The sequence below is a fragment of the Lissotriton helveticus genome, chromosome 6 (assembly GCF_964261635.1).
Source record: "Lissotriton helveticus chromosome 6, aLisHel1.1, whole genome shotgun sequence".
Taxonomy (NCBI): domain Eukaryota; kingdom Metazoa; phylum Chordata; class Amphibia; order Caudata; family Salamandridae; genus Lissotriton; species Lissotriton helveticus.
In genome coordinates, this window is record NC_136067.1 from 417,855,145 (window position 1) to 417,877,766 (window position 22,622).

The 22,622-nt window shown below is 45.8% G+C and overlaps 1 protein-coding gene across 11 annotated transcripts in view; it reads right to left on the reverse strand.

Moving 5' to 3' along the window:
- The window catches only part of DCDC2C (doublecortin domain containing 2C), a 5,988,712-nt gene that overhangs the window by 513,341 nt on the left and 5,452,749 nt on the right, over positions 1 to 22,622 (reverse strand). For 10 of the 11 annotated variants that reach the window (XM_078647857.1, XM_078647853.1, XM_078647855.1 and 7 more), the window contains one exon: positions 7,135 to 7,314. The exons of the other annotated variant lie outside the window; for it this stretch is intronic. In XM_078647857.1, coding sequence (XP_078503983.1) covers positions 7,135 to 7,314 — 180 coding nt within the window. The remainder of the gene's footprint in view (positions 1 to 7,134; positions 7,315 to 22,622) is intronic. 11 annotated transcript variants of the gene reach the window in all.

A 22,622-nucleotide genomic window follows, 5' to 3' on the forward strand; every position in this document is an offset into this window, starting at 1 on the left:
CATTTAGATCAGAAAAGTCGAGAGACAAAACCAAAGCACCTATCTCCGTCAAATTAGCTGTGCAGTCACCAAGAGACTGTGTGCGTACCAAGGAGGATTTAAAATCGGCATCAACAATTTTCCCTGCCACAATTGCGCTGGCCTCTGAATAAGCATGTTCAGAACCAATGGCTGGCTGTACAGATCAATCAGTGTAAATAATGCATTTGTACTGATCAAGAAGAAGCCATGACAGAGGAGGAGGGTGAACTTGTTCATATTGTATAAATTCCTGTTCCTGCAAAGATGTGTCAAAGCCGACGTCAGCTGACATCAGCCGATGTCAGAGAACTAGCCATTGTATCCAACATGGATGCAAGGCTTTGGAATTTGGAACACTAGCCTTTCCAACTGCTTCCAAAGCAGGTACAGGGGCGACCATGAAAATGTGTGAACCCTGAGCCAGAGAACATTCTTTCAGAATCGCCATCTGGACAGCAGTCAAAAGAAAATTCTGGAGAAGAGAAACGCATCTCATCCAAAGTGTACAAATGAAATTTATAAGCTATGGGGAATGTGTCCCCTTCATTGAACATCAAGTAAGTATAACCCAACTCGCAAGGTACAATCCTTATGACCAGATTTGTGGAATTGCCATGTGTCAACAAGAAGTTTGACGCAAGCAGATCAAACTGCAGAGACTGAAGAAGCGCGGTATGTTCCGGAAGCCAACAGGAAGCCGAAAAAGAAGGTTGTATCTAAAAGTAAAGTGGTTTGATACGCTGGGCATAATCAGGTATGTAAGTCCTCACAAAATTGCAAAAACCCAGCAAACATTGTAATTTTTTAAGAGTAGAGGGAGGTTGTAATTGAGCACATTTCTCCTGAAAGTGGGGGGCTAACCCCCTACCTAATTGGTGAGTTTGTAACCAAAAAAAGAACTGCGAAACAGGCACTATGGGTCTTGACAAAATTGAATTTGTACGCCAAGTCTTCAGAAGACATTATGAAGCGGTCCACGCGCACAAGATGCAGTATCAATCCAGCATCCGTCAATTAAATGTCATTGATGTGTGTATGAGAAAGCATCAGAGTCAATTTCATACAAAACAGACACTATGTGTGCTGCAAAAGTGCTGGGACTATTTTTATATCCCATAGGCAAGCGTGTATACCTTTTATGATTGATGAGGGCACTGGAGGCTGTCAAGTCACTGCTATCAAGAGCCAAATTGTGACTATAAAAACCCTTGGAGATATCAAGAGCCGTTTTATATTGTTTGCCAACAACAGTGTCAACTAACGGAGAACCGTGGGTGTTCTGTACCACAAAGGTACGAACATGACTGTTCAAATAAATGTATTCCAAAACATACGATATGAACTGTCCAGTTTCAATATCGGAAAAAGATGATTATTCATTCATTATAATTACACCCTGATATTCCAATTGGGCCAAGATTTCACTTATGGATGCTTTTGTGCCTCACTTAATTGGATATTGGGGTTGGGGTTGGGGTTGTGGCATTGATCGCAAAGGAATTTCATGTTCCGGCAAATCCTTATCCCAACCCACCTGATTATGATACACAGCCGGAGCAAGGGCTAACACCAACTCTGACGCGTAAGCTTATTTAGCCTACTCTGAGACATAATGCCAAAAACAAGGAAGAATAACATCCTCCCCTCTGTAGGAAGCCAGAACAAATAGGGGAGGAAACCCAAACTCCTCCAACAAAATATCATATGAAGAAGTTACGTTGTCCCAAAAGACCAGCTTGATTGTGCGTTAAATATCACCTTAAATTTGGAGGCCTATATCATGAAGTCTATCTCTGGGTGTAACTCTTGTGTAAGCTGTTTCCACTGTAATGAACATTTCAGTTGCTTTCGCGTCTAGCCACTGGTGGAGTGCCTCCCGCACTATGCTAACTTCTGACGCGTTGTTGAGGAGTGTCACTGCCCATATCCAATCGAGGAGCAGGGTTCTCACCATCTGAGGCATACTTTGCAGTCAAAGCAGCAACTTTTTTCTTCTGATATAAGGCACGTTATTGAGCTGGTCCCTCCTGTTTGGCTTTTACATCAAACTGGTGCTGCAGGTCACTTCTTGGTTGTACAGACTCGTCTTCGCTGCTATCCTGACGTCCTCCTCCCCAAACTGTTATTCCGATGATTCCTGAAAGGAGCAAGGAGAATGAGGATCAGGATCCTGAAACCTCTTAGGAGTTTTAATTTTAAAGTGGTCACGCAAATCATATCTACATTCAGAAGTGTCAGGTGGTGGTGAACCAGCACAAGAACCAGCTTCTGCTGATGCTGCCGCTGATTTTTTTCCATGCCTTTTAAGGAAATACAGGGCGACCCTCTTTATCTGTAGGAGGCTTATTTTTTACCTGAGTATAAGGTCTTACTCCCAAACTATTGTGACCCAATGATATGTACATATCTGCACTAATAATGGGCAACTGCCATTGCCTGTCAACGTCCACCACAGCCGATAGGCCTTGGCGCACATGCAAGCAAACTGTCTCCCTTTTGAAATTGGGCAGAATCATATTGGAGACAATAGGGAACATGCCCACTAATCTCATTCCCAATTCAAGGGCTGGACCAGCCGTCTTCATCTTGTACCTTCTTTAAAACGCTCTGTAGAACGCTCATGGAGGGGGTGCCAAAGCACAGTGCATACATTGCAGCAAACACCATCTCCCAGGTGGTGCAATCTGCTAAAGCGGGAACAATAGCACTCAGTAAACCCATCGTAAGGATCTCAACAGGAGCAGTATGTGGAAACACAGCCTCGAGTTACTCACATTTTCTGCCAGCCAAAATGGGAAATCATCTCTATTCTGAGTACGCTTGCCCATCACTGAATTAATCATGATGGGACTAATGACAAGACCACCCCCAATGGCCTGATGTTTGAGGAGTAGCTCCAGCCAAAGCCACGTGAATATTATGTGACATAAATTGTATGACACTTCTCTGTATATGAATCAAAGAGGTATGTAAATGACGTAGCTCTGCGAGTATAACACCAACTGAGGTTATACGGACTAAACAAGAGTACTTCACCTCACTGACCTCTGCGCTCTCTTCGCCCAAAGAGCTGTTTAAGATCGCTGACATGCTCACCTCTCTGAAAATACCAGACCCCGTGGTCAGTTCACAGCGGCTCTGTGATGATGTGGCACAATTCTTTCAATCAAAAATTGTGGACATTTATTCGGCCTTAGAATCCCAGAGGTCGGCACTATCTCTCTCTCAGAGCGTCCAGGTCCCTCCTCTAACACCCTTGGAGGAGATACCGGCAGGGTGTCTTTCCAACTTCCCCCCCCTCGCCTTGATGGATCTTGAAGCTCTCCTTCTGAAGACCAGATTGGGGTCTCCTTTGGACCCTTGTCCTTTGAAACTTCTTAAACAATGTAAGGAGACTCTTCTGCCCCGGTTACTTGAGATTATGAATAGGGCAATGAGAGAGGGGATCTTCCCGCCACAATGGAAAAAGGCGGTGGTTAAACCACTGTTAAAAAAGCCTACCTTGGACCCGGGTGTTCTTAAAAATGTCCGCCCTATTTCACTGCTCCCAGCCCCAGCAAAGATGTTGGAAACTCATCTGAACCAGCATCTGGCGGTTTTCCTGGAATCTTCTGGCCTTTTAGATCACTCGCAGCATGGATTTCGGAGAGAGCACAGCACAGAGTCAGCCCTTACCACGGTGCTTGATAACATCCGTACCAGGGTGGATAAGGGCATGACCACTCTCCTCATCCTATTAGATCTTACGGCTGCGTTTGATACCCTGTCTCCCTCAGTGTTAACATCACGGCTGAGGGAGATAGGGGTTGAGGGGTCGGCACTTAGTCTGCTTTCCTCCTTTCTTGGCCAGAGGGAACAGAGAATCAAGCTAGGGGAGTTCCTATCTCCATCCCTTCCTGTGCGTTGTGGGGTCCCACAAGGGTCGGCATTAAGCCCGACCCTTTTCAACATCTCTGTGACCCCTCTCGCCAGGCTTATTAGATCGTACGGGATGGAGGTAGTCTCCTATGCCGACGACACGCAGATTATGATGTCTCTCGCCCATCCGGTCACCTCGGCTGCCTCCAATTTTAGACACTGTATGGAGGCAGTGGCTCAATGGATGATTTGCAATTCATTGAAGCTTAATGGCGAGAAGACCGAAATTCTGGTGTTCGGAGGCAAGGAGGACATTTGGTCAGCGGAATGGTGGCCTCCTTCCCTGGGAGTGTGCCCCACACCCACCGCCCTGGCTAGGAACCTAGGAGTTATGATCGATCCTCATTTGGGGTTGGGTCAGCAAGTGAATAGGACCATCTCCACTTGCTGGGGCATAATAAACATCCTGAAGAAAATAAAACACTACCTGTCCCCACCAGCAAGAAAGCAAATAGTAGTTGCACTGATAGGCTCAAGACTCGACTATTGTAATGCCCTATACCTGGGCATTAACAAGAGTCATATCACGCGACTTCAAATGGTGCAGAATGCGGCCGCAAAATTTGTTTTAGATCTGCCCAGGCGGGCCTCTGCTACGGCTGCTAGGAAAGCATTGCACTGGCTCCCAATCGATGCCAGGATCTCGTTCAAGTGCCTTTGTTTGATCTATGGGGCCTTGGCCACGAACAAGTCAGGAGGTATAAGGGATCTATTAATATCCTATACCCCCTCCAGATCCCTGCGCTCAGCTAATAAAGCCCTGCTATCTATCCCCCGTGTCCGTAGAGCTAGGTGGGGTGGCAGAGCCTTCTCAACCTTAGCTCCAAGGCTGTGGAACTCTCTGCCCGTTGACATTAAAACCCTCCCTTCAAAACAGGCCTGTAGCAAGGCACTCAAGACATGGCTTTTTGCCAGTGCATATCCTTAGCTTGGTTCTGCCTTTTTTGATTTTATTTTGTTAGGCGCCTTGATGCCTAAGGGCTTAGTTGCGCGTTATAAATTTCATTTCATTTCATTTCATTTCATTTCAGATAATTTGGATGCGGTGTGAAACCAGCCAAAACCGGCCAAGTGGCCCCACTGACCAATAAGAGGCCTAAATGGACCACAGAAACATGGTGAGGAAGGGCGCCTTTAAACCAAATGGTGTGCTCTCAGGCTGTCAACGGAACTTCAAGTAATGCATCAGGGCGATAAATTTGCAGAACCGCAGCCGCTGTATATTCATGAAAGAAATTATCATTCCCGTCCACTGCCGGGAATGTAACGCAGAGTAAAAGACCTCAAAGCGTTAAGCCACATCCGCCGCAACAACAAAGATAAAGGACGCCCCCGCATTGGAAACTCCCCATTGAGTTAAAAATGCGGTAACCGCCACGCGGTTAGGTGCCGTAATAGCGACTGGTCATGCCATATCAGAAATGGAATTTAAAAACAAACAAAACGGTAGTGCAAAATAGGTTATAATAGTGAGACAAAACCTTTTAAAATTCAAGCTTGAAAAACCAATCAATCTAACAATATAGGAGGCCACAGACATCTCCGGAAACCGGTGAGAGGGAATTGTGAACAAGCACAAGTGCAACTCAGGGGTCTCTCGAATAAGTACCAGACCAAAAGTTGATGGCGCAATGTTTCAGGGATTCTGAACAAATACAGAACTATGCACAGGAGTATGGGACCTTGGTGTATAAGGACTGGGTCTTTCTACCACCTTAGTACCCACAAACCCAGGACCAACTAGCTATAGTGTCTCATTTGCTCTCCTACTCACTCACAAAGAAGCAAATGATTAGATACCCCCAGAACACAACACTCTCAGATCTCTCAGGAATCGCAGTAACTAAACACACCCTTTCACTCATACGGTTGTACTTGTCCACAATAAGATCTGACAGAGACACAAAACTGTTTAAAATATTTATTTTAACTAACGTGCCCTAACATGCAATATACATGCCACAACAAACAGGAAAATGCATAGTACAAATATAGTCAGCATAGCAGCTAGTCCATACATCATGAAGGGAGATGGCATCATAAACAGACAATGGGGAAGAGACTATAGTGCCTAACCTCCCTCTGCCCAGAACAAAATAACAAGGGGTATTGTTGTTTGACCTTGCACATAATGTTACGTCAAAATCCCAGGAACATACAGAGTGTGAACACAGCGATGAGTTCTCATGTGCAAGCAATCTTTGAAATATTGCGAAAATAAAAACGTGTAGTAACTTGCACAAAAGCAGAAGGCAAGCTGCAACGTGCTCATGTTAAGTTAGTGAAAAAAGACAATGTCCCCATGGGCCACATGACATACCATTTAATTAATCATTCACATTTTGAAAACTTTTGTTGTTTGGAGAACCTAGTTACATTTTAACTACAGGTATTGCACATTAATTTAAAATGCTCCGTCTATATTTTCATTTCATGACTCTAATGGTCAAGTATACTTACTAACAGGTCATCAATAGTCAAACATGTGCATCTTCTGTTTGTGACCTATCTGTAATTTTGCCATGCGACCTATGTACTAATAGCACACATCTTACAATGCACTTTCGCAAGGATGCCGCACAATTCATTGCCTAATGAATAAGAATTAGGCAGCCCACTACTTGAGATTCTCTTAGTTTAGCGTCCAACACAAAGTAGGTGGCCTGGATGGGACTACTGGCACTCATCAAATGTTTAAATATATTTTTAAACGAGCCTCCTCGTGTCTTCAAAGAATAGATGTTGCCTAAAAAAAGTGTTTCCTATTTGGAAACACATGACCACCCTAAACCTCTAGACACAATTTCCAAAGTGGAAGTTGTTCACTGAATGAATTACTGAATGTGTTACTAGCTCTTTGAGAATGGATTCTCATCTCCTTTGAAGTGTTTGAAACTTTATAATGGTGTAAGGGCTCAGTCGGAGTCACAAAACATTACAAGTCATTGTAAATCACAAAAAAAGAGGGAACAAGCCTATCATTCTCCCTCCTAACTGCAAGTCAGAGTGAATTGAAATACCACTTTTGCGGTACAGAAAGGCTTTCCTGAAACGTGAAAAGGGATTAGCAAATTGTAAAAAAGAATTTTGCAATTGCAAATCCTGTTATTTTACGATTGGCAGCGTTTGTTCTCACAAAATAGTTACGTACATCTGGTCCTTACTTTTTACGTATTGCCCATGTTGTGTGATTACCTGATCAGCCTGTCCCAGGGACCCTGAATTCGCTTTTCTGTTCATGCATTCCTCTTCATACATTTTCCACTTTGCAAAAGCTTTTTCTGTATCTCTTCTCTCGTCATGTAGAGAAATAGCATGGCTCTTTTCCTCACAACGGACTGGGATAGGTTTTACAGGCCTAACATGAGCTGCAAACTGAGCACAGTGTTGACAAACCAATATTATAAATTCATTAACACAATACTGATACAAGCAATATTCACCTAACAGATAAATAATTTTGTTCAGGTAAACGGTGGTCCTAAAAAAATCTATACATATGTATTTTGTATATAGAAGTGATACACCTAAAATAATTTTAAAATGTGGACACTGTATGACAAATAATTTTGATAAATATGACATCATTATTAGATAAAAAAAACCTTCAAAATACATAAGGGTGTTCAGTAAGTGAGGGCCTGATTTTGTTCAAACTTCGTAAAGAACAAGTTACTTACCTTCAGTAATGCTGTTCCTGGTAGATACTTAACCCCAAATTTCACAGCTTTAGAAATATTCCCAGGCGCACAAAATGGACCCACAAGATATAACAGTAATACTCTGCCACACTACAAGGTGGGGTCAAGTGGCTCTACAATGCATTAGTTCTGCCCGGAAATGACGAATGGAACAGCATGTAAGTACCACATGTATGCACTAACGTCAGCCATCGGATTAAAGCTGATTTGCAGGACTAATTTGCATATGGCTAGGTCCACAATGAAATGGCATAGAGAGCAAAAAAAAAGATGGATTCAACCCAGATCTGTGACTGGGGGTGAATGTTTGATTTCATCACAATTCCAGCCAACATTTGTTTGCACAGCAATGTTTGCCCTAAGTGGAATGGGTATGACCAAAAGTTGGTCCCATGCTCACTACGCCATGGGTTTCAAGCTAGCCTGGCTCATTACGGGTGCTACCCCGAAACTGGTCCCAGGAAGCTAGTTTCTGGTCTGAGGAGGACCTGGCCTGGCAGTTCTGGCTGGATTGTTTCCATGGGGAGCGTGGTCAAGACTAATTTGCATATGGCTGGGTCCAAGCTTGAAGGGTGTAGAGAGCAAAAAAACTATGGATTTAACCCAGATCTGTAACTTGGAGTGAATGTTTGATTTATTCAGCATTCCATTCATCATTTGTTTACACAGTAATTTTTGCCCTAAGTAGAATGAGTATGCCTAGACATGGGTCTGATGCTCCTTACAACACCAGATTCAAGCTAGCCTGGCTGAAGAAGGGTGATACAAACAAAGAACAAATGTGAAGAAAGGGTCTACAGGGGAACGTAGTTTAAAGACCTAAGTGCAACCAAACCCCTACTCAACTGGCACAAAACACAAAAGGAATGCTATAGGTCTAAAGAGGCTAGATAGTGTCTGTTTTCTAGTAAAAGAGTGTGTGTATAGACTCTTAAGGAAGACAGAGGAGAGAAAGAAAGTAAAGAAAATCCATCAGCCCACCCATTGGCGGAGAATCATCATCTGGGATTTTTTTGAATACAGACCGGTATCCACTAGGTACCTTGTGAGAAGTTGGCCTGGTATATGATGCTCACTAGTTATAGTGATCACCTTGTACCTTGCCAAGCAACCCTTATGATGATTGGTTGTAAGTCAACCTTAATAGACCAGCTATCCTAGTAGCGTGGACAAAGCAGTCTTAGGCTAAACTCAATAAAGGCATGTGAAGCAAGCTGTTTTACCACACACAATCCCCTTGAATACCAAATGAAAGGACACCACACATATATATATTGAAAATATATATAGATTTATTTCTACAAATATCACCTATACTCTTTATGAGCACAGAAGCAAATGCGTTAAAACAAAACACAATTTAAATACACAAAAGTTGCACAATATGGTTGAGCCCTAGGGGCCACCTAAACCATATACTAAAATAGAGGTATAAGAACCACTATGGGGAAAGGAAGGAGGCCTAGGGCCTGGGGAATCACTGGAGCTGTTCGAGACTAGCAGTGATGAAGTCAGGAAAGGCCCGCGGGACTCGGGTGCAGTGCTTAAAGTGCACGCATGCACCAATGTTAAGTCAATGGTGCGTAAAAGTTACAAAGTTAGTGTTTAAGGAACCTTCCGATGGACCTACAAGGATAAAACTTTAGACACAGGTACTAGAGGTGTATACCAGTGTGGGAACACCGGCGTTGCTGAGTTACCTCACCCACAGGAAGCGGGTGCACAGGTGCGAAGTTGTGTCGGGTTTCGTCAAGCAGGTCGATGGTGCTTGGATCTGAATACGCTGCAGGCGGGTCGTTGAGGAGAGTTCCGGTGGATCCAAGGGTGGATCTGAAGAGGTGAAGACCTGAAAGCAGAGGGGACAATGTTCAAAGTCACTAGCCAGTGACTACCGTGGAACCAGGATGGAACCAGGCAATGTCGGGTGCAAACAGGTGAAGAGGTGCAGCTTGTCTCCGCAGCCACGTAGACACGAAGAGGTCAAGGATGTCCAGGAGTGGATCACGAGCTGTCCCAGGAAGGCTCTAGCTGATGGTGGTGTCGGCAACTTGATTGGAGCAAACAGGCCTTGGCTAATGCAAGCCACGCAGGAAGTGGAAAAAGCTTAACACTCGGACCAGCAAGGTCAGAGCGGGTGCTCCTTTTCAGGGGAGCAAGGGCCAGTCTGGAGCAACCAGACCAGTGTTGCAAATCGTAGTTTCCGTCGCCAAGATGGCCACTAGCCGCGTGGCAAGTGACCGGGATGGCGTGTCAAGTGGCAAAGTGCAAAAGGGCCCCACGCAGATTGTGGAGATGCTGGGGGGCTGATCTTCGGCACAAATGCTGCTCGGTATCGGGGTTTCTCAAACCCCAAAGCACAGCATCGAGGGTAACTCGGGTGCTGCGCAGTCAGCTCTTCGGGGGTCTTCCAAGATGTCTGGTCCCACGTCTCTCGGTTCCTCCACGGGTCTCTTCTTTTCAGGGACTGTGGATCGGGCTCTGAGATGTCTGAGAGTCTGGGTCTTGTCAGGCTCTGGGCTCGGGCTCCGGCGGGAGGCGGCGGCAAAGCAGACGTCGAATTGCTGGTTGGTGTCTGTATTCACAGGGTGGTCACTCCTTGGCCACAAAGGAGATTCTCTTCAGTCTTCTGTGCAGCAGAATGTCGAAGTCCAGTCTTCTTCTTAGTTTCAAGTCGAGTTCAGGATGATCTGAAGTCTTAGGACACAGCTCCTACTCTTATTCCAAATCTGGGGGCCGGATCACCTACTAGGTCCCTCCTCTGGGTGGGACCAGGAAGGGGGGGTGGTTACACCCCCTTTCCTTTGTGCAGCTTTGTGCCAAGACTGGGGCTGGAGAGCCCCAGCACCGGTTTGAACTGGCATATGCACAGGGACACCTTGTGTGCCCCAGGCATGTCTGATTCTATTCAGCCCTGACCTACCCAATACACAAAATCCTGTCTTGGGTGGTGCTAGCACCTCCCAAGGCAGGAAACCCTTTGTCCAAGCTGCCCTCGCTAGAAGGACTCCCAGCAGCAGGAGGTCAGACTTGTGTCTGTGGTGGCAGCATCCATTTTGTGATGCTGAGGCTCTGTTTAACTTTAACCGGGGTTCAGGCTAGGTACATGTAGTATCCCTCTAGAAGGGTGGAATGCTACCCCCGTCGCCAGAACTGGCGAGGGGGTAGTATTCCAATTCGTATGACACCTTACTCGACATGTTTTGATAAAGCAAAACCAAAGATAGCATTTAACCGCAAGGTTCATAATGCACTTAAGAGTATATGGTATGGCAGTATCATGGAACAGCTAAAGGAATTGGTTCCGAAAGCTGCAGACAGGCTCAGCTCATGCCAGAGCACTATCTCACATATTTCCAAGCACTCTGCCTCCAGGATTGATGAGGCCTTCCATAGGAGTGGCTGATAGGAACATCTGTGTCCATTTTAGGTTAGGCATAGGCATACTATACCTAAGTAAGGGGTGATTACACCGACTTACCCCAGCTGAGTGATCAGCCAGTTGTGTCAAATATGGAGGCCAGGCCAGGGGTGGCACAATACGTGCTGCAGCCCCTGGTAGGCCTTGGAAGCACATATGCCCTGGGTACCTGGGTACACTGTTACAGGGGCCAATAAGGTGAACCAGTTCCAATTTCGTAATGTCCCTAATGTGCATTGGCATTAATTTAGAGAGAGAGCAGCAGGCTGTGGGTCTGATTAGCAGGCCCACAGCCACATTAAGTCATAAACCAGTGGAGCAAAAAGCAAAAATTTGGGGTGACCATAGGATAGCAGACCCTACTCTCCTACACAACCACCCCCCCCAAACGCAGGGACATTAGACCAACCTTGACCAGTTGTGTCTTCATGTTCTAAGTGGAAATACCTGGAGAGACCATCTGCATTACCATGGTCAGTCCCTGGGCGGTGCTCCACTGTAAAGTCCATCTCCTGTAGGGAAATGGACCACCTGAGCAGTTTGGGGTTTTCACCCTTCATCTGGTTAAGCCATAAGAGGGGCTTATGGTCGGTCTGAATCTTGAAGTGAGTGCCAAACAAGTATGGTCTCAACTTCTTCAGGGCCCACACCACAGCAAAGGCCTCTCTCTCAATGGCTGACCAACGTTTCTCTCTGGGGGTCAGCCTTCTGCTAATAAAAGCAATGGGCTGGTCTTGACCATCTACATTAAGTTGTGAAAGCACAGCTCCCACTCCCAATTCAGAAGCATCTGTTTGGACAATGAACTCTCTTGAGTAGTCAGGACTCTTCAGGATAGGTGCAGAGCACATGGCCTTCTTCAGGTCATCAAATGCCTTTTGACAGTATTCTGTCCACTGAACCCCTTTGGGCATCTTTTTGGATGTCATTAAGAGGAGTCACAATGGACCCATAGTTCTTAACAAACTTCCTGTAGTACCCAGTCAGGCCCAAGAAAGCTCTGACCTGAGTCTGCGTAGTTGGAGGGGACCAGTCCTTTATGGTCTGGATCTTACTCTCCAGTGGTTGAACTTGGCCTCCACCTACAAGGTGGCCCAAGTATACAACTTTACTCTGCCCTATCTGGCACTTGGTTGCCTTGATAGTGAGGCCTGCCTTTTGCAGAGCCTCTAGCACTTCCTTCAGGTGGACCAGGTGATCCTCCCAGGTGGAGCTGAAGACAGCAATATCATCCAGATATGCTGCGCAAAAGTAATCCAACCAAGTAAGGACTTGATTCACCAACCTTTGGAAGGTGGCAGGTGCATTTTTCAAACCAAAGGGCATTACCACAAATTGATAATGCCCACCTGGGGTAGAAAATGCTGTCTTGGGGCTTTAGACTCCTCAGCTAACCTGATTTGCCAGTAGCCAGCTGTCAATTCAAATGTGCTCAAATACTTGGCAGAAGCCAATTTGTCTATGAGCTCATCTGCCCTTGGAATAGGGTGTGCATCTGTCCTGGTGACAGCATTGAGTCCTCTGTAATCCACACAGAACCTCATCTCTCTCTTCCCATCTTTGGTGTGAGGTTTGGGGACCAGAACCACTGGGCTAGCCCAGGGGCTCTCTGAAGGCTCAATGACACCTAATTCCAGCATTTATTGCACCCCAGTCTTGATACAATCTCTGACATGGTCAGGTTGTCTGTAAATGTTGTTCTTTACGGGCAGACTATCACCAGTGTCCACCACATAGGTACACCAGTTAGTCTGACTGGGTGTCAGGGAGAACATATGTCGAAATGCCTGCAAAACTTGTCTACAGTCATTTTGCTGATGTTCAGTGAGGCTGCCATCTAAGGCCACATCATCAACTGAACCATCCTCAGGGTTCTGAGTCAGCAGGTCTGGGAGAAGGTCACTCTCTTCCTCCTGTCCCTCATCTGTAGCCATGAGCAATCCCATGTCTGCCCTGTCAACATATGCTTTCAGCCTGTTAACATGGAGCACCCTGTGGGGGCTCCTGGGAGTTCCTAGGTCCACCAAGTAGGTAACCTCTCCCTTCTTCTCAATGATTGTATGGGGTCCAGACCATTTGTCTTGGAGTGCTGCTGGGGCCACTGGCTCCAACACCCATACTTTCTGTCCAGGCTGGTACTCAGTCAAGACAGCCTTTTGGTCATGCCAAGCTTTTTGTAATTCTTGGCTAGCCTCAAGGTTTTTGGATGCCTTCTCCATATACTCAGCCATCCTGGAGCGGAAACCAAGTACATAGTCCACTATGTCTTGTTTGGGCTTTTTGAGAGGTAACTCCCATCCTTCCCTCACCAAACACAGGGGTCCTCTTACAGGGTGCCCAAACAACAATTCAAAGGGGCTGAAGCCAACCCCCTTTTGTGGGACCTCTCTGTAAGCAAACATAAGGCAGGGCAGAAGGATATCCCATCTTCGCCTGAGCTTTTCAGGTAATCCTTTGATCATGCCCTTTAGGGTCTTGTTGAACCTTTCAACAAGCCCATTGCATTGTGGATGATAGGGAGTGGTGAACTTGTAGTTGACACCACATTCCTTCCACATAGCTGTGAAGTATCCTGACATAAAGTTGGCACCTCTATCAGATACTACCTCCTTAGGATACCCCACTCTGGAGAAAACTCCAAGTAAGGCCCTGGCCACAACAGGAGCTGTTGTGGTCCTAAGTGGAATTGCCTCTGGGTACCTGGTGGCATGGTCCACCACCACCAGTATGAATCTGTGCCCAGATGCTGTAGGGGGATCCATTGGTCCTACAATGTCAATCCCCACTCTTTCAAAGGGCACCCCCACCACAGGTAGTGGTATCAGGGGGGCCTTTGTGGTACCACCTGCTTTGCCACTTGCTTGGCAGGTTACACAGGAGCGACAAAACTCCTTGGTATATTCTGACATGTGAGGCCAGTGAAAATGACAGGCAAGTCTGTCCCAAGTTTTGTTCTGGCCTAGGTGTCCTGCTAAGGGAATATCATGGGCCAAGGTAAGAAAGAAGCCCCTAAATTGCAGAGGTATGACCAACCTCCTGGTTGTACCAGGCTTGGGGTCTCTACCCTCTGAATAAAGGAGCCCATCATCCCAATATACTTTATGGGTACCTTGAGCATTCCCAGCAGACTCAGCAGCAGCCCTAGGGGCCACCTAAACCATATACTAAAATAGTGGTATAAGAACCACTATGGGGAAAGGAAGGAGGCCTAGGGCCTAGGGAATCGCTGGAGCTGTTCGAGACTAGCAGTGATGAAGTCGGGAAAGGCCCGCGGGACTCGGGTGCAGTGCTTAAAGTGCACGCATGCACCAATGTTAAGTCAATGGTGCGTAAAAGTTACAAAGTTAGTGTTTAAGGAACCTTCCAAAGGACCTACAAGGATAAAACTTTAGACACAGGCACTAGAGGTGTATACCAGTGTGGGAACACCGGCGTTGCTGAGTTACCTCACCCACAGGAAGCGGGTGCACAGGTGCGAAGTTGAGTCGGGTTTCGTCACGCAGGTCGATGGTGCTTGGAGCTGAAGATGCTGCAGGCGGGTCGTCGAGGAGAGTTCCGGTGGATCCAAGGGTGGATCTGAAGAGGTGAAGACCTGAAAGCAGAGGGGAGAATGTTCAAAGTCACTAGCCAGTGACTACCATGGAACCAGGATGGAACCAGGCAATGTCGGGTACAAACAGGTGAAGAGGTGCAGCTTGTCTCCGCAGCCACGTGGACACGAAGAGGTCAAGGATATCCAGGAGTCGATCACGAGCTGTCGCACAAAGGCTCTAGCAGATGGCGGTGTCGGCAACTTGATTGGAGCAAAAAGGCCTTGGCTAAAGCAAGCCACACAGGAAGTGAAAAAAGCTTAACACTCGGACCAGCAAGGTCAGAGCGGGTGCTCCTTTTCAGGGGAGCAAGGGCCAGTCTTGAGCAACCAGGCCAGTGTTGCAAATCGTAGTTTTTGTCGCCATGATGGCCACTAGCCGCGTGGCAAGTGACCGGGATGGCGCATCAAGTGGCAAAGTGCAAAAGGGCCCCACGCAGATGGTGGAGATGCTGGGGGGCTGATCTTCGTGCAAATGCTGCTCGGTGGTGGGGCTTCTTAAACCCCAAAGCACAGCATCGAGGGTGCCTCGGGTGCTGCGCAGTCAGCTCTTCGGGGGTCTTCCAAGATGTCCGGTGCCACGTCTCTCGGTGCCTCCACGGGTCTCTTCTTTTCAGGGACTGTGGATCGGGCTCTGAGATGTCTGGGAGTCTGGGTCTTGTCAGGCTCTGGGCTCGGGCTCTGGTGGGAGGCGGCGGCAAAGCAGACGTTGAGTTCCTGGTTGGTGCCTGTATTCACAGGGTGGTCACTTCTTGGCCACAAGGGAGATTCTCTTCAGTCTTCTTTGCAGCAGAATATCGAAGTCCAGTCTTCTTCTTAGTTTCAAGTCGAGTTCAGGATGATCTGAAGTCTTAGGACACAGCTCCTACTCTTATTCCAAATCTGGGGGCCGGATCACCTACTAGGTCCCTCCTCTGGGCGGGACCAGGAAGGGGGGTGGTTACACCCCCTTTCCTTTGTGCAGCTTCGCACCAAGACTGGGGCTGGAGAGCCCCAGCACCGGTTTGAACTGGCATATGCACAGGGACACCTTGTGTGCCCCAGGCATGTCCGATTCTATTCAGCCCTGTCCTACCCAATACACAAAATCCTGTCTGGGGTGGTGCTAGCACCTCCCAAGGCAGGAAACCCTTTGTCCAAGCTGCCCTTGCTGGAAGGACTCCCAGCAGCAGGAGGTCAGACTTGTGTCAGTGGTGGCAGCATCCATTTTGTGATGCTGAGGCTCTGTTTAACTTTAACCGGGGTTCAGGCTAGGTACATGTCGTATCCCTCTAGAAGGGTGGAATGCTACCCCCGTCGCCAGAACTGGTGAGGGGGTAGTATTCCAATTCGTATGACACCTTACTCGACATGTTTTGATAAAGCCAAACCAAAGATAGCATTTAACCGCGAGGTTCATAATGCACTTAAGAGTATATGGTATGGCAGTATCATGGAACAGCTAAAGGAATTGGTTCCGAAAGCTGCAGACAGGGTCAGCTCATGCCAGAGCACTATCTCACATATTTCCAAGCACTCTGCCTCCAGGATTGATGAGGCCTTCCATAGGAGTGGCTGATAGGAACATCTGTGTCCATTTTAGGTTAGGCATAGGCATACTATACCTAAGTAATGGGTGATTACACCGACTTACCCCAGCTGAGTGATCAGCCAGTTGTCTCAAATATGGAGGCCAGGCCAGGGGTGGCACAATACGTGCTGCAGCCCCTCGTAGGCCTTGGAAGCACCTATGCCCTGGGTACCTGGGTACACTGTTACAGGGGCCAATAAGGTGAACCAGTTCCAATTTCATAATGCCCCTAATGTGCATTGGCATTAATTTAGAGAGAGAACAGCAGACTGTGGGTCTGATTAGCAGGCCCAAAGCCACATTAAGTCATAAACCAGTGAAGCAAAAAGCAAACATTTGTGGTAACCATAGGATAGCAGACCCTACTCTCCTACATACCTCACCATGGATTATTGTAAGGAAACTCTAGTATCGGATCCACCAGTGATGGAAAGCCAGACAGCAGTATGTAGTGAGCTGTGAGCGATGATAAGTTGCAGTGCTCAAAAGATGTGTAATAATAAAGAGTGAAAAAAGACAGTGTAGTTTTAAAATTTACTAGCATGGTGCCTAAACTTACTTTATTGGGGCCGTCACCATGGTGACAAGGTTAAAAAGCAGAGTGTGGATAGTTTGCAAAAGAGCACTACTAATGGTTAAGCAAATCCGTAGTTGGATTAACTGGTCGACATGTTTCAGCCAAAAATGGCTTTCTTCAGGACCTATTGTTGTAACACTATTGCAACTGTGAAAAAGAAGAATGTACCATGCAAAAACAGTTAACCTACCATTTGTAGAGATACTAAATGGTAGGACATGAAGTCATGGTTGTGAAAATGTCCTCTCCTGAAACACAAACAGTATATACAGACACACATGAAAATATGAAAACAACATATATGTAATCAAGCATATATCAGCCAAAGAGACGTTGCTCAGTTGTTTTAATATAGTTATGTACTCACTCACCCAAAGTTTGCTTGGGAGTGACCTCACCTCACCTGGCACTCGCTCAGGTCGTGAGGCCCCGCTCTGAAGAAATGGGAAGAAAAATACCATCACATCATTTTTATGGTATGTGTCCATTTCATAGATCACCTAGTGTAGAAAGTGGGCAGAAAAAGAGGGGGACAGCGGTCCTAACTAGCCTAGTCATCTGATGATGGCTGATGTTAAACATTAAGTAATTCAAGTTTAAAAAGCAAATGCACATGGGAATGTTTACATGAAGGGATGCCGTCTGGCATAATCACTTCACAGATAGGCAGGTGCCTGTAATGGTTTAAATAATGAGGCAACTGCTGAGTAAAACCAGACGAAGCTCAACAAAAATGGAAGAAAGAACTTCAAATATGGTAGCATGACTATATCGCCAGTAGTTAAAAAAGAAAGTTCACAGATTAAATTGTGTAACCAATGCGATATATATTAAATGAATCAACAGAAAGGGCGATTAAAATAAACCTCCTGTGTACTCTCCCATATCACACTCACCTGTCGGTCGGTACCTCAGGCCTCTACTGAGCAGAGGGGAAGGTAACACGACGGACAGGCCGGTCCGCTTAAGAACATCGTCAGCGAACCTCAGAGGGAGCATTTAGTAATTAACAATAGTTTATGTAAATGAGCCCAAGGGTGGAGCTGTTCTACCGCCGTGGGAATAGAAAATTTCACAATCCTCGATTGAATATGGCGGGGGGCAAGCTGGAATGGCAAAGCACGCTAAAAAACACAGATTTACCCCATATCTGTGACTGGGGGTAAATCTTCAATTTGTTCAGCATTCCTTCCATCATTTGTTTGTGCAGTAATTAGAATATTCCCAGGTGCATAGAATTGACCGAGAGGTTTAACAGTAATACTCTTGCACACCAGTAGGTGGTGTATTGAGGCTCTACACTGACTTTGTTTTGCCTGGAAATGACGAATGGAACAGCATCTAAGTGCCACATTTATGTGCTGACAACAGTTTTGTCTTGATTCTGTGTTTGCCTTTGGATGCGGAACCACACCATAATCAGTGGTAGCAGTATGGAGATTTCTAATTTGGGGCCTTTTTGAAATAGGTAAGGTCTCCATACACAGAGCATGGAGGAGGAAGGTTGGAGAAGACTCTGCAGTTGCACTATCCCACAGAAAGAGCACTACTAATGGTAAGTAATTTGAGATACTTGTGTACACAAAATCCTCTCAATTTAGACAGAAATCAAACCACTACCTTCCAAGGTGGTGGATCTGTTGAATGGTTCAGACAAAATGTCCCGAGGACAGAGCTGGCAAAATGCCCTTTCCGTCTGACCTGGCTGTCAAGGCAGTAGTGCTTTGTGAACGTGTGAACTGACGCCCACGTATTAGCCTGATGGATGTCTAGTACAGGCACTCGCCTTGGCTCTGGTGGAATAGGCCCTTACCCTCTGTGGAGTCTTTTTCTTGGTCACTGTGTAGAAGATCTTGATACAGAGGACTATCTACCTTGACAACATCCATTTCTTCACAACTGTACACTTCTTTTCCCAGAGAAAAATCACAAATAGCGAACCGTCCACCCGATGTTCTTTTGTGTGATATTAAAGATCAAAGCACTTGTAGCATATCATGTTAAGTGTCTCCGTACCATCGAGGTGCATGTCAGGGCAACGAATGTTGAAAGAGTGATGGATTCTTTAACATAAAAAGCCATAACCACTTTAGGCAAGAAGGCTGTCCTAGTCAATAGTGACCTTTGATAAAAAAGGTGGTACAAGGAGGCTGATACAAGAGAGCTTGTTCTTTGCGACCAAAAACTAGGTCTTTAAAGTCGGAAGATGTAATAGGAAGCTGTGCTTGATTTCAAATGGAATGCACTGTGAGGCAAGTGAGATCTAAAATAAGATCCCACTGTGGAATCACAAAGGGTCTTGGAGGAAGGAAATGATATAAACCTTTCAAAAATCTCATCACAACAGGTGATTTGAACAGGAATTTATGGTCCGGTTAAACTAAAAAGGCCAACAGGGCTGAGACATATCCTTTGACTGTAATCAGTACAAGTCCTTGGTACTTGCTGAGCCAAGGATAAGACAACCAATAATACATCCAACAGTTTGGCTTGCAACTGAATCATCACAAGTGCCATACTAGTCTACAACTTTGTCCCAGCATCTGGCATACACAGTCTTTGTACAAGGACACCAAGCAGCCAGGACACGATGATATGCACCACTGCGGGAGAACGGATCAATGCTCTCAACTGCCACCACTCAATCTCCACGTATGGAGGTGCATATTGTGCAGGCTCAGATGCCCTGTGCCTCCTCAGAGTGTAACTTCCCTTAGTGATCCACCAGACCACCAGCTGAGCTTGTATGTCCTCGCAATCAAATATCCCACCAAGTGGTTCATGAAAGTAAAGTGCCCAATGCTATAGCCAGCACCAGGGGTGAAATGTCTATTGGCCCAATACCCTGAAGGTCTCCCTACCCTGCGTGTTGCTGTATATCATGCCAGTGGTGTTGTCCATGAGAACTTGAACCAGTCTCCATTTTATGGAAGGTAGACAGACCTTAAGCAGCAGATAAATTGCTTGCAACTCCAACAGACTGATATGGAGGTGGGTCTCTACCAGAGAGAAGAGTCCACTGATCTCCTCCTCTCCCAAGTGGCCTCTTCATCCCATGTATCTGCCACCACTGTCAGCTGTGGGTAGGGCAGGGAAAGGAGTATGCTGCTGGTCCAACTGCAGTTCAGCCACCGCTGCAAGTCTTATGCACGGTCCTGAAAATCCTTAGTGGAGTCCCTTGGTGCTGGGCCCACTGAGAAATCATAATAACAAGACTTAATCAACAAGTAGGATGCAGGATACCAATAGTCCTAGAAGCCTCACAGCCACATTCACTGAGAATAAGGACTGGGGCAGAAACATTGGAATCATAGCCTGACTGTCCAGGGGTCATTGTGGTAAAGAGAAGACCCAAAACTGCATCATACATAGGATGGCTTCAATGAAGGGGAGCCTACTTAACCGCTTCGCTGCTAGGCCTCCCCCCCCTTGCTAAGCCTTTTTTTGGCTATTTGGGGTAGTTCGCACTTAGGCCCCTGTAACCTTTTGACCACATAGGGTACCCACGTCAAATTTGCGTCCTTTTTTCCCATCATCATGGGGATTCTAAAGGTACCCAGGGTTTGTGGATTCCCTTGGAGGGGACCATGAAATTTGTCAAAATACAGATACATTTTGTTTTTTGGGGAAAAATGGGAAAAAAGGGCTCCAGATGAAATCGTCTATTTTTTTCCTTGCAAATGGTATCAAAAAAGGGGTTGTGGTGCTGAAATCACCATCTACCCAGCTTTCAGGGACAAGCAGACTTTTGTTAGAAAACCAAACATTTTCACACAGTTTGGGCATTTTTCTGGAACATAGCCTATTTTTGCTATTTTTTGTGCTTTCAACCTCCTTCAACCTCCTTCAGCTAATGGTAGAAATGGGTATGAAAGCAATAATGGATCCTGTAAAGCTATACATTTTAGAAAAGTAGACACAAATCTAAATTCAAAAGGGGTCATTGTATAGATCATTCAAGGTTTCTACATAAAAAGCCATTTGTGTCAACGTTTTTGCCTGTAACTTCTTCTAATTATGACAGCTGTTTGAAAGCAATATACCGGTACATTTGCTGGATCTTTCTGGTTGCGAGCATATATAGGATTTGTAGGTTCACCAAGAACCTGACGAACCCAGAGCCAATAACTGAGCAGTGTCTTGCAGTGGTTTTTTATTATGTACCGGGTATATAGCAATTATTTTGGGGAAATGTATACATGGAAAAATTGATATGAAATACACCTGTGTATTTCTGAAATGGTAACAAAATATAGAGTTTAAAAACTGTAGATATTTGAACATTTTCAAAATTGATGGTACCCATACTAGCATAAACACTTTGTGGTCATTTCTCAAAATGACTTCTTTTTTACACATTGTCTTTCATTTGGAAGGCAGAAATACATCAAAAGTCAATAGGTAATAAGAGTTCTACAATTATGTGTTACCCTAAGTATCCCCGATAAAAATGGTACCTCACTTGTGTGGGTAGGCCTTGCGCCAACGATAGGAAATGGCTCAAAACGCAACGTGGACACACCACATTTTCACAATGAAAAATGACCCTTTTTTTGCAAAGTACCTAGCTGCAGATTTTGAACTCTAGCTCTGCCTGCACCTAGGGAAACCTAGCAAACCTATACAATTTTTTAAAACTAGACACTCCGGTAATTCCAGGATCGGGAGACTCTGATCACCAGATTCTGTTACCCGGAATCCCTTGCAAACCTAAAATATATCCCAAAAAACACATTTTCCTCACATTTCTCTGGTGGAAAGTTCTGGAATCTGCGTGGATCCACAAACTTCCACTCATCCCGGGTTCCCCAAATTCTACCAAGAAAAATGGTACCTCACATGTGTGGGTAGGCCTACTGCTCGCAACAGGAAATGGCCAAAAACGCAAAGTGGACACCACATTTTCACAGTGAAAAATGACCCTTTTTTTGCAAAGTGCCTACCTGTAGTTTTTTAACCCTAGCTCTGCCGGTACCTGGGGAAACGTAGAAAACCTATACATTTTTAAAAACTAAACACCCAGGGTAATCCAGGATGAAGTGACTTGACTGGCTCTCACTAGGGTCTGTTACCCAGAATGCCTTGCAAACCTAAAAAATTGTTTAAAAACACATTTTCCTCACATTACTGTGGTGGAAAGTTCTGGAATCTGCGTAGATTCACAAAATTCTACTTACCCACGTTCCCCAAAGTCTTCAGAGAAAAATTCTACCTCACTTGTGTCTGTAGGCCTAGTGCCTTCGACAAGACACGGCCCAAAAAGGAAGGTGGACACACCACATTTTCACAGTGAAAAATGACTCTTTTTTTGCAATGTGCCTACCTGTAGTTTTTTAACCCTAGCTCTGCCGGCACCTAGGGAAACCTAGCAAACCTATACATTTTCGAAAGCTAGACAGCCTGGGGAATCCAGGATGGGGTGACTTCACTGGCTCTCACCAGGTTCCGTTACCCAGAACCCCTTGCACACCTAAAAAATTGTCCAAAAAAACACAATTTCCTCACATTTCTGTGGTGAAAAGTTCTGGAATCTGCGTGGATCCACAGAATTCCACCCACCACGTATTCCCCAAAGTCTTCAGAGAACAATGCTACCTCACTCGTGTTGGTAGGCCTAGTGCCTTTGAGAAGAAACTGCCCAAAACGCAAGTTGAACACACCACATTTTCACAGTGGAATATTACCCTTTTTTTGCAAAGTGCCTTTAAGTTGTTTTTGAAACCTAGCTCTGCCGGCACCTAAGGAAACTTACAAAACCTATACATTTCTGAAAACTAGACGCACGGGGGATTCCAGGGAGGTATGGCTTGCGTGGATCCTCCAATGTT